Source organism: Corylus avellana, chromosome ca11 (assembly GCF_901000735.1).
Source record: "Corylus avellana chromosome ca11, CavTom2PMs-1.0".
Classification (NCBI taxonomy): domain Eukaryota; kingdom Viridiplantae; phylum Streptophyta; class Magnoliopsida; order Fagales; family Betulaceae; genus Corylus; species Corylus avellana.
Window position 1 is genome coordinate 4,116,768 of NC_081551.1, and position 12,627 is coordinate 4,129,394.

Sequence of the window (12,627 nt, forward strand, 5' to 3'; positions counted from 1 at the left end):
ATCTGAAACCTTATGTTAATCTCTAAGGCAGCAAAGAAGAAGATTCCCACATCCACAAAAACTATTTTTTTTCTTCTTCTAAAAGAAAGAAGAAGAAAAAAAGGTAAATGTAGGCAATACCCTCTTGCTGATTAAACAAAGAAGCCGTATCATGTTCATAAGTGGCTTGAAAAATAACCCTCCTTGGCACATCCAAAAATCTCCAGCAGTTAGAAACGTTTCGGGCTTCAATTCTAAAAGAAAATCAATTATCAAAACTCGAAATTGCACCAAATATCAGTCAGAATACAGGAATTGCTATCATAACCGTGAACCGAAGGAAAAAAGGTGGAATATTTGGCAAAACAAAAAAGTAAACCCAATTGCAGAATACAAAATCTCAGTTCAATTTGAGAAGATTGACTAGTTCCAAATGACTTACCCGGAATCCAAAAGAACATGAGCAAAATCTAAGCTTTACTATTTGAGCAAGACCCAAACGTATAAAAGAGACAGAGAGTGTAAAAAAACGAAGAACACTGATGAAGAAAAAAAAAATTTGGACCATTTCTCGATTTATGCGTGTCATCCTTGCGCAGGGGCCATGCTAATCTTCTCTGTATCGTTCCAATTTTATCGGATGTCCCGAAGGACACTGTCTTCTGCTATGCTTCACATTATATCGTCGTCTTCTTTGTTGTAAATGAACAATGTGGGACTAGTTGGCTTCCAACTAAAAGGCTTACTTTGTGGTTACTCGAATGTAGTGCCACGCGGACTTGTCTAATTCGCTAGTTTCGTTTCCGCAGGGGAATGGATTATGGTTCGTTCCTTTCTCTTTTACTTCTAACTTTGAAGGACAAGGGACTGCAAACATGTTAACTGTTTCTTTCTTCTCGTTGTCTACGTCCGTGTTTGCTTGGGCTAAATTAATTATATATAGCAATCGTAGTTAAAACACATTCTTATTTTTTTTTTTTTAAGTGAAGTTTCATTAATTCATTCAATCAAAAGCGTCAAATATTGCAACTTTCAGCATGTATTATTACATCATCAATAAAATTAGGATATTCTTCCATTCAATTTTTTTCTGTTGGTGTATGGAGTGCCTCTTTCGCCAACATGTGTGTCGCCATATTTGCTTCCCTTCTTGTATGCATCACAAGTCAATACTGGAAGCTTTCCGAAACAATCTTCGCATCCTCAATTAACGTACCCTATATGTGCTATAGTTGGTCTTCCCGTCTAAAAAACATTAACTATTTTCAGAGCATTACCTTCCATAATAACATTTTGTAGACCCAAATCTCTTCCAAAAAATACTGCATTTCAGGCCGCATAAGCCTCTATCATTGTTAGGTCAGTAATATACAAAATAGACAAACACAAAGAGGTCAAGACCAAACCCATAATGTCCCTTGCTATAATCCTCACACCCATAAGCTTTAGAGTCTTATCAATTGTTGCATCTCAATTGATTTTGTATACACCATCTTGAAGCATTTTCTACATTTTTATATACCAATTGCAAAAGAACAATGTTACATTTTTTTAAATTTTTTCTTTAAAATATGATCTCCAGATAATGTGTTACAATTTTATGAGATCGTGACATATTTTTTAAAATAATAAATTATATAAGATTGTAACAAATCATTTGAAAATTATATTTTAAATAAAAAAAATTGAGAAGTGTAGCTCTTCTCCTAAATTAATATCTTTTATTAGACGAAAAATTACTTTATTTCATATATTTTGCACCCCCATTAGTATCATTACCTATTTGTTTGTTCCAACAATATAACTGATTTTTGCAAAATAATTTGCAGAACACACAGAAGTAATTTCAAAAAGAAGGATACGACTGATAGTCTGGGGTTCCATTTCAAATGGCAGCTTCGGATGAGCCTAAATGTTTTTTATTTTTCCTGAAAAAAAAAAAAAGAACCTAAAAAGGAAGAAAGAAAAACATTCTGGGGTTAATGTCACCAACAAGAACAACTGTCACAGGAAGAACAAACACAACGTGAGTGCTATCACTCTTTGATAAGTAGAAGCGGCTCATTTAACAAGATCCAGTTGTCACTGCAATGAACTTTTAGAAAGCACTGAATGAATAGAAACATTGCAATGTTTTCACTTGTATGCACGAACAAGATATACATGCCAATGCAACACCGTTTTCGACACAGATAGCAAAAGCATGTCTAACTCGATGCAATTACTTAGGACTAGCAATTTGGGTCGGCGGGTCAAGTTCAGGTTGATTCAACAAAACCATTAAGAATCAACCTGAACATGAACCATTTAGTTAAATGGATCAAACTCTTCAACCTTGACACGACCCGCTTAACTCGTTTATTAAACGGGTTACAAACAGATCGACTCTTTTGACTCTTTTGGACCAAAAAAATGATTTGTTTAACTTGTTTAACCCATTTTGATCCAAACACGACATGTTTGACCTGGTTCAACATTTATTTATTATATACAAAATATATATAATTTTATAAATAGGTCAAACCGCGGGTCAATCAAACTGACCTATGAATGACCCTTTTATTAAACGGGTCAAGCGATTCGACTTGTTTATGACCCGAACCACAGTTTATGTCAAACTCTAACCCTCTAATTTTGTGTTGGGCTCGCATGTCATGTTAAAAATTGTCAACCCTACAATTACTCAAGGAGAATTATTCTCATTCACATTCCAAAGGCTGCCCCAAGATAGAGCCATGAATATCTGGACATGCTTATGGGAGCTAATAATCAACATTGACATTGAAAAAGAAATGTGAGGTATAAAACAAATCTGTCCTCAGCTGTCTACCTACCAGTGAACAAATGGGGTACTAGTAACGACTTCTTTGCTATTTTGAAGTTTGCTTCATTACTTCAAAAGAAAAAGATGGACAAATGGATACCATCCTGTCTATTTGTGCATCAACTTGAAGAAGTCTAAAATGATCGCCAAATACAATTATCATAAGCATACAATATTTAGAATTTCAACAGGTGCAACATCAATATATGTGCTTCTATTCTATTACAAGATATCCACACAATCAAGTAAACATATCCCACATGCTTTAAATGTCACAAACAATCAACCTATTTGAACCACACAACCATCTATTGGTCCAGTCCATGTTTATGTGGTTCAAAATGAACATGTCATAGCCAACATTCTGTCTACTTCATACAATAGATACTGGATCTAATTTGTCTCTCTATCACATGGAATTTTGTGATAGTTGATACACACACAAGGAACAAAATGAACAATCCACCAACCATCATAATGGTACACCTATTCCAACCACAAACTCATTTCTCAGGCATTTATTTAGACCACACCCCACTTTCCTGTTTCAAATTATTTGACCCTATGCATTGTCACTCGTAACATGTCTCCAGTAAGAGAGTCAGCATGAAGAAGTCTCTTAAAGTGACCAGACCACGAAGCCATGGGAGTGATTCAGATGGCACTGATCAAGTTCATGACCAAAGCATCGTAATCCCCACCGAACTCAACGCTATAGCTGATAGCTTCGAAAAGAAAGAACTCTCATGGTAGTACAAGAATTAGTTTACAGTTGGCAGTAAACAAAAAGTTTATCATAAGAAAAACAAAGCAGTTTATCAATTTTTTTTGCATATTTTTTCCTCTAATCCTTTTTTGTTTTCAACTGCTTGTCATCTCTGCCCCTCATGTTGTCTTTCTTGCAGGTTTATCACTTCTCAAATGAAAACTGATTTATCAATCGAAGTTCAAGATATCACCTTTAAAGTTCACAAGGTAACTATAAATAAGACAAAAAAACGTATCTCAATATACAACGCAATGCACAAAACTGTTGAAACTTTTCCTTTTCCAGCAAGTTTAATAAATGCTACAATCCAAGACTATCAAAACCAAAAATATATCAGCCACAAATATATATCAGGGTCATGCAAATTGAGATACCATTTTGCACTCAATACAATGCATTAGAGATGTTGGATGTATTGAGCATACAGTTATGAAGGATATAACAAAAACCAATGTACAGTACTCACATGATTTGGCATTTTTTGTTGGATACTTTTTCATGAAAAATCAGTTCTATACATATTTTTTCACAATTCTAAAAGGGGGGGTGGGGAGTATAAAAAATAAGAATCATGTTCTTGTTCTTGTCTGAAAGGTACATCAAGTTAAAAATTGAAGTATTTAACTTTTCATTCCTTAACTGTAAAACTTCTCTTCATAAAGCTCTAAATCCATCACCATTTGTTTTCTACTTAAACCTAATGGGGGAAAAGTGACAATAGGCCTGGCAAAGCAATGTAAAGAAATAGTCCCTCTTCCCCTTACAATGACATCACGTGAGAAGTTAAATGGACGCACCAAAGTGTTTCATCATTACTGATATTATGCAAGGGGCCAGATATGACTTTTTCATATGAATTGAAGATGTGGAAGGGGGTAAGAAACCCATACCCAGAAGTATTAACTCATTTCATAACTCATCCATTTCCCCTGAAACAGTATCCCTTGGTGGCAAAATGTGGCTACATAGGACGTTTAGAACTTCAGCCTTCACTCTCAAATTCGGGGTACGACCTCAAGCTTGAAAACATTCCGGGAGGACCAGAAACATTCAAAATCATTTTAAAATTCTGTTATGGTCTCCCAGTAGACTTAAACAGTAACAACATAGCTCCACTAAGATGTGCATCAGAATTTCTAGAGATGACCGACGAAGTAGAAGATGGAAATCTCATCACCAAGACTGAAGCTTTCCTCACATTTGTAGTCCTTTCCTCATGGAAAGACACCATTACTGTCCTAAAATCCTGTGAAACTCTATCTCCATGGGCTGAAAATCTCCAAATTGTCAGAAGATGCTGTGACTCGATAGCTTGGAAGGCTTCTAGAGAAATCTCAACAACTGGAGATGCAGTTTATGAAGAAGGGTGGTGGTTTGATGGTGTGGCGGCCCTTTGCATTGATCATTTCATAAAGATTATAACAGCTATAAGGGCAAGGGGAACAAAACCAGAGATCATAGGTAAATGTATCATGCACTATGCAGAGAGATGGTTGCCTGACATGGACATCGAGTTAGGAGGACTAAGAGGATATGGGCATGGAAAGAGTGAGCTGCAGCTCAGTATTTATAGTGGGAAGGAGGAAGGGGGCATTGGACTCAGCAAGGAGCAAAAAACAATTATTGAAAGCGTAGTAAGCATACTTCCTCCTCAACAAGAGGCTGTTTCATGTAAGTTCCTATTCAAGATGTTAAAGATGGCGATGGTATATTCTGCAACACCAGCATTGATTTCAGAGCTTGAAAAGAGAGTGGGGATGATGTTGGAAGATGCCAGTGTCAATGATCTTCTGATCCCTAGTTACAAAAATGCCAATCAAGAAAAACTGGTGAAGTGAGTATATTTAGCTCCTATTTCTTCTAAAATTCTGTGACTTTCCCATTACAGTACAGAAAAATGTTTAAAGAACAGGTCTTGGAATAACTATTTATACTCCATCAAAAAATACAATGAATAACAATTGACCTTACTAAATTTACATCCCTTCTAAGTTTTCACTAATTGCTGGTGCAGTTCACCTGAACAACACACAATGCACGACATAGATGTTGTGCAAAGAATAGTGGAATATTTTTTGATGCATGAACAGCAACAGCAGAAGCCTGGCAAATGCAATATCAGTAAGCTCTTAGACAATTACCTAGCTGAGATTGCAAAAGACTCAAATCTCTCTATCACCAAGTTTCAAGTTTTAGCTGAATCATTACCAGAAAATGCTCGACCATGTGATGATGGTCTCTATAGAGCCATTGACATCTACCTCAAGGTTACCTGTTAAATTTTCTCTTTCTTTTTTCTCATATATTATAATCTTTCTTTATGAAACTTTGCAATGTGATCAACATTTCAGACACATCGTTCACTATCTGAGCATGACAGTAGAAGACTCTGCAAAATAATGAACTGTGAGAAACTCTCTCTTGACGCATGCATTCATGCCGCACAAAATGATCGATTGCCTCTAAGAACCGTTGTCCAGGTATAATGTTATTGAATTCAAGACTTTGTCTTCCATAAGCCTTGTAGGTATTTTTAATGAGTAACAGCTGTTAGTCTTTCAGATCGTTAAATACTCAGTTTGAATAAAATATATCATCACCAAACAACAGAAAGTGCAGACAGGATAGTGGACGCACTAATGCTTGATTAAGAATGGTCAAGGTGCCTATCCTAGAAAGTAATGCCAGCAATCCTTTGTAGAGACAAATAATATAAAAGATGCCTCAGATAAATTGCAATAATTACAAAAACTACAGGTGAATTTGGACATTTCATTAATAAACTAATAATAATAATTACTATGACTCTAGTTCTGCTATATAACAATATATAGATGTTACCCCAAACACACACTAAGAGAACGGCCCTTGCTAACATGATAGATATAGAAGATGCACTCGGAACAAAACTCATAGTCATGTAACTAAGCAATAGACCACAAAGGCACTCAACATATACAAAGCCCATGAGCTCAATGCCCACCCGTATGTAGCATATCAAACTTAATATTTCCCACATGAGGAAAAGGATGACACATGCATGCAGGTGCTGTTTTCAGAGCAAGTAAAGATGAGGGCAGCAATGCAAGAGAAGGAGCCAGCACCAAGTGGAAATATCTCAGAACAGGAGGGAAACCAGTCATCTACAGTCACGGAGATCAAGAATCTCAAGGCTGAGCTTGAGGTTGTAAAGACAAAGATGGCAGAGCTGCAAAGAGACTACTCTGACCTGCAACAGGAGCATGAAAAGCAAAACAAGCCAAAGAATGTAACAGGTTGGAGTTTCACTTGGAGGAAGATCAGGAACTCTTTACATGCTAGAGTGGAAGGGGACGAAACTGGAGATGGACAGCAGAGACCCAACCGCCTCAGACGAAGGTTATCCGCCTCTTAAATTTTCTTAGCATCAAACATCATGTGATACAAATGCAACAATAGCCTTAGAGAGGATCATCCCTATCTCTGTTTCAGATTCGGTGAGTTTTTTTGCACAAGGTTTGGAGAAAGCTGATAAGAATTCACTATTTCTAGATTTATCTATTCTCAACTACTCATACAACTGACTTAATCTTATGCCACAAGATTTTATGAATGAATAAACATAAATTTTAACGTTAAATTTTTCAGCTAAGCAATTGCTTCACCCGTCTCATTCTAATACACAACAAGCGGGGCATTGGACTGAAGGATTCAAATTTCACAATTACATGTTCATCCCTCTCGGGTGAACCTCAGCACCTTCCACCACATTGGTTACACATCAACCCAAATGTTTACTTGTCTCTCTGTACTCCTCGAAAACCAATTCAATTTAAAGTGCCATTTGATCAAGAACCATTTTCCAAAATTAAGTTTGAAATTCAAAAATCAAGTGGCTTATATTCTTTAATCTTCAATTGCAAAAATTCTGGAGAAACACAAATCATTAATGTTTCAACAATTGAGCACCAATTCCAATCACATAAGTAGTCTCTTCATCAAAATGTCAATGCTCCACATTCCATCTAAAGGCTTTTTAATTCTTCTTTCCGCTTACATAGCTTATTCTAATCTATCAAAAGGTTCACAAATCAAAAACCATTACACAACCACCATCACATCAATCACTATCATTTTCTAAGAACCCTACCTCGCGCCAGCAGCAGACCTCATACTGCTCCACGGAAACTTCGCCACTTCGCCACGCTGGCGCTCGCCGCGACGACCGCGATCGCCGTGTCGCTGGCCTCCATTCTCATTAGCCCTAGGCTTCTCGTCGAGCCAGTGCCTCTTGCCCTCGCCGTCCTCCACGACGCTCGACTTAGACTGCTTGTTCAGTTGGCGCTTATCCTCCTCGATGATCCGAATCGGGTAGAGCTCCGGCGAGATCGAGAGCGGGTTTCTCAGAGTTACATAAGCCTTCTTGTAGTCGGGCTTCGCGATCAACAGCCCTCCGCGCTTCTTCTTCTTTCCCTCCATGTTGAGGGTGCGAACCTTCTCGACCTCGAAACCGTAGAGGGACTCGAGGACGCGCTTGATTTCGATCTTGGACGCCGACGGGATGGTCTTGAGTGCAATCTCTTGGATGTTGGTGAAGGTGCTAGGCATTAGGAGCTTGATTGGGAGATTCGCCATGTGGACCACTCGTCTTCCCAATCTGCTTCCCATGTTTTCTTCTCTTTTCTTTCGTTTTCTGTGCTTTTAGTTTCGAGCTCTGAGCGAGTCTGCGAAGGCTGTGTGGAGTAGTTGCAGAGTGATGGTGAGCAATCTGCTCGCTTCATTTTTCCCTAAGGAGGGAGGGTTGGATTGGGCCGGGCCGTCCCGGGCCGGGCCTTGGCTGGTGGATCCAGTTTTAGGTCCAGAGAGTGAGTATTAATGGGCTGAGAGGAATGGATGTGGCCTGGTATAGGAGGAAATAATTTGAGTCCAATAATCACTTTGGTTATAAGTGTTACACCAAGCCTTTTCCGCTTGTTCATGTACCAAAAAGGAATAAAGGATAACCCATTTTGTTTTATGTTATATGAGAAAATTATGAATAACAGTTTTCAATTCCATCGATTTTTACTTTGCTTAATTCCTTAGCCCAAACTCACACCTATGTAAAACCGATGATTCTTGGAAATTTGGAAGGCTATAGATTTAGGTCCTTTTGAGATTGCAATTTCAATAAATGTGATTTTAGAAACTATGTTTTTTAAATTGTTACTTTTTAAATTTACAAAGACGTTTGGTAAAACATATGAAAAAATATTTTTTTATCAAATATTTGTTATCCGAAATTATGATTTTGATTTAAATTCACTTTTTTCAAATAAACACCTCCTAGCTTGCTTATAAAAATCGTGATTTTTTTTCTTATTTTAGATTAAGTGTTTTTTAAATTGCAATGCCAAATGCTTTATGTTTTGTGATAACTTTTTAAAATGCAGATTATTATTGCAAAATTGCAATTTCAAACGCACCATTAGAAAGATGTGGGATCTAATAAAGAGTTTTGTTGTGAATTTTTTGTTTAAATAGTAATAAGAAGTGATTGATGTGATATAAAATAAAAACGGGTTTTAAATTTTTTATAAGAGAAAAATAAAGAAAGTTGTTTGGTAATAATTTTGAAAAATGATTCACGTTTTTTTTTTTAGAGAAATGGAAATAAAGGGGGAGATGGTTGCCAAATGGGGGCTTGTTCTTTCTTATCTGGGTTGGGATTCAGATACCCATTTGCCATGCCCTCAAAATCAGTTCCATAATCCTCCACATTCTTATCAAAATTTGAAAATTCAAATTTGCAAAAGTCTATTTTGAGGAACATTCTTGTATCTTGTTCGATAGAGGGTACAGCATGTTTGAAGAATACTATATCTTATAACACACCGATTGCAAGACATTGCAGTAAGGGTCTATTGAGCTTTGCAATAAAGCTTAAAAACTCAAAAAGGAAAAGAATGGGGTGCACCATGATGTGGTTACATTTTACACAATTATCTATGGATTTTGCAAAGGAGGAAAATTACACAAGTAATAAGGTTTTTATTTAGATAAAGGCCATGAATGTTACTAGAGCATCTCCAAATGCTTTAAAGAGTTCATATTATCTAAAATATAGCTAATATAAGCCCTTTTGGCTCACCAACAAATGTTTTTAAGTAAAATGTTTGCCACTAAGTGTAAAAGAAAAAGGGGAAATACAGAAAATCTAAGCTGTGTTACAATATCACTTTTTTAAAAAAAATTATTTGCTCCCACATATATGGTATGCAAAAGGGTAACAACAAATATTTTTCCAGGATACAATGGAGCCCAAAAAACTTTTGTAGTTTAATTGCGTTCTGCACAAACGAAATTAAACCCAAAATACCCTTAAACTTTATATTCTATCAAGAGACAAAGACTCTAATAATTATCTAAAAATATGATAATAGTTCTAAAAAGAATTGAATAATCATATATAATTATCCATTCAATTGCTGAGATAATTTCGAAATTAAACTACTAATTTAACATTCAAAAATTGCTATTAAAATGTTTATCCGACAGACTTTTAATTTTGACCGTTAGATTAAAGTTAATTTGATTTTACCATTAACTTTAATTACAGTCTAATAAATCCAACAACGGGATCTACCTAAGAAGGATCCTACATGATCTGCATCCTACACAATCTTATATATATTAATTTTGAAAATATGTCATCACTAAGCACATTGAGTGAATATAATATTAAGGAATACTTCATATTAGCTAAAATATAGATAGCTAATATAATCCCTTTTGGCTCACCAACAAATGCTTTGAAGTAAAATGTTTGCCACTAAGCACATTGAGTGAATATAATATTAAGGACAATCGATTTATTTTTTGTTTTCATTGATTTCCCTCACCCTTTAGCACATTGAAAAATAATAATTAAAATAAATAAATAGCCAAATATGCTTGAGTTTGCATAAAAAGTAGTAACAAAAATAGAAAAAAATAACCGCTGGAGATGCTAAGAGAAATTACATGTAGCTAACTCATGTTGGGTTGGCCCCAGACACAAAAAGTCCTAGTTCCGCCCATGCATACATGACCACATTTTGTCTATTAAAAAATAGCCGAAATGAGTTATTTGAAAATCAGGCTATAGTCATGCAGTTAATTACAAAAATTAGAAAGGGAAGCTGCAAATTAATTTGCAATCGGGTGAAAACTCATGGACTAATTTTGAATTTCCCCAAAAATTATAACTATGATCATAATCTCAAGTTTTGCATAAACTTACTACCTAATAAGCCCATATGTCAGATTGTTCTTATTACAGAATGAAATGAAATTCAACTTCTACTGACAAGATTGTGCACTGCTCAAAGACATAACGACACCCCATTCAAATGCTTATGAATTTGATAAAAGCAGCAGATGATTGGTGGGTACAAGTACACTTCTAAAAGATTCCTGCAACTCTTTCATTTACAACTTGAAATGCTCTGAACTAATGAAAAATGTTATCACTTGGGAGCGGGCCACCCCAGACCGCTGCTGGACCTTTTTACATTGGCAAAAACAAGTATTACATGGCAAAAATAAGTATTACATCGAGAAAAAAAAAAGTATTCCAAGAATAATAATATATAATTACTGGGTTATCGACCCGTAATAGAGAGTGGAAAGTAAAGCCATGAGGAAGGAAATGGCACAGACTAGCCAAGTGAAAATTTGGAGCCATGGAGGAAATGGAATGGTAATGGCTGTGAAGAAAGCTATCACTGCAAAGAAGATACCAACTTGGTAGAGTACTCGCGCTATCATAGGAAATTTGGACTTCATGAATTCATAGACGAAGAATGAAGCAAAGCATAATAAGCATTCGAAAGAGACCACATGGAGCATTGGAGAGAATTTGGAGTGAATTTGGGCATATGTCAGGGCTATGGCAGATGCCCATGCTAAGCAAAAGGTGAAGATTATCTTTCCCCAATCTCTAATATGGTTATGCACTTCCAAATCAAGTGGTTGGACGCCTGCTTCTAGGTCCGGTGGTGGCTGCAGCGTTGGGAGCTGAAATCTCTGAACAAATTGGAGCAAATGTGTGAAAATAGTCATTTTTGGTTTCAGCTAAATGGAGAAGCGCTTCCTTAATTTCCGAGTTCTAATGTGCTGGTCTTAACTTTATACTGGAGTTGAGAAAAAGAAAGCCTCGTCGTCGACATTACTTCGCAGGTTCCTTTTTTTTTGCGTCGTGCCAGGTGGAAAGGGGGGAAAAGGGGTAAGGATAGTCAAACTCTTTTTTTTGTTAATGGGGGGAGAAAACAGCAACTCTTTTTTTTGTTAATGGGGGGAGAAAACAGCCAAGGGGTAAGGGTAGTCAAACTCTTTTTTTTTTGTTAATGGGGGGAGAAAACAGCCAAGGTCCAAGGAAAAGTCATCAATTAATGGGGGGAGAAAACAGCCAAGGAATAGTCATCAACACCATGCAGCTACCTCTAGAAAAGTGATCTAACACAATCTAGCTACCTCTGTTTGAAGGAAATTTATTATCATTCTAGTTTTTTTAGTTTAATTGTTATTCTCCTACGCACCATTTAAACCCATGGTTGGTGATTAAAAATAGGCAAATATATATATTTGCCAAAAGGTATAGATTCTTTTTATGAATGTAAAGGTCTAAGTTCTCTTTTGTGTAGCTAAATTATACAATAATATAATTCTTATCATTTCTCCGTTTTGCAGGTGATATGAAAAATACAAGAGAAATACAAACACTGCGCGTAATGGGTCGAGAAGAATGGAAACAAAATCCTCTTCAGTCCATTATGGACCGAAAAATATTCAGTTCATGACTAGAATTTCTTCTTAGAAATCCTATGGTCACAAATGGAACACATATTCCACTAATAAAAATAATAATAAAATATTATTTTAAATTTAAAAAAATTAAAAAACAAATTAATAAAAAAGAAAAAAGAAAAAAAGAAGGGGGTGGCTGGCCACCATAGGGGGTGGCCGGCCACCCCTATTTTGGGTACCCCATGGCCTATGGGAACCACCCCCATCTTGCAAAAGATATGCCAAATTGGTACACTAATTTCCCACGTTG

General features: G+C 36.2%; 2 protein-coding genes and 1 non-coding gene across 3 annotated transcripts; 1 reads left to right on the forward strand and 2 right to left on the reverse strand.

Annotated features, from left to right (window-relative positions):
* Positions 1 to 532: 532 nt before the first annotated feature.
* LOC132166827 (U6 spliceosomal RNA) lies at positions 533 to 633 on the reverse strand. Its single transcript, XR_009438628.1, has one exon. It is a non-coding gene; the product is annotated as a U6 spliceosomal RNA (small nuclear RNA).
* A 2,734-nt stretch (positions 634 to 3,367) lies between these two features.
* LOC132166579 (BTB/POZ domain-containing protein DOT3) lies at positions 3,368 to 7,074 on the forward strand. Its single transcript, XM_059577424.1, is given in 6 exon segments — positions 3,368 to 3,552; positions 3,709 to 3,778; positions 4,511 to 5,406; positions 5,587 to 5,839; positions 5,924 to 6,052; positions 6,619 to 7,074. Coding segments are annotated over 6 exon segments (1,881 nt in total). The 3' UTR covers positions 6,967 to 7,074.
* Positions 7,075 to 7,545: 471 nt separating this feature from the next.
* On the reverse strand, positions 7,546 to 8,297 carry LOC132166336 (uncharacterized). The gene has a single exon (XM_059577138.1). The coding sequence runs from the start codon at positions 8,217 to 8,219 to the stop codon at positions 7,698 to 7,700; it is 522 nt and encodes a 173-aa protein (XP_059433121.1). The 5' UTR covers positions 8,220 to 8,297; the 3' UTR covers positions 7,546 to 7,697.
* Positions 8,298 to 12,627: the final 4,330 nt, after the last annotated feature.

Bases quoted from the DNA above. Each gene is read 5' to 3' on its own strand.
- LOC132166336 (XM_059577138.1), bottom strand. From the start codon at position 8,219: ATGGGAAGCAGATTGGGAAGACGAGTGGTCCACATGGCGAATCTCCCA.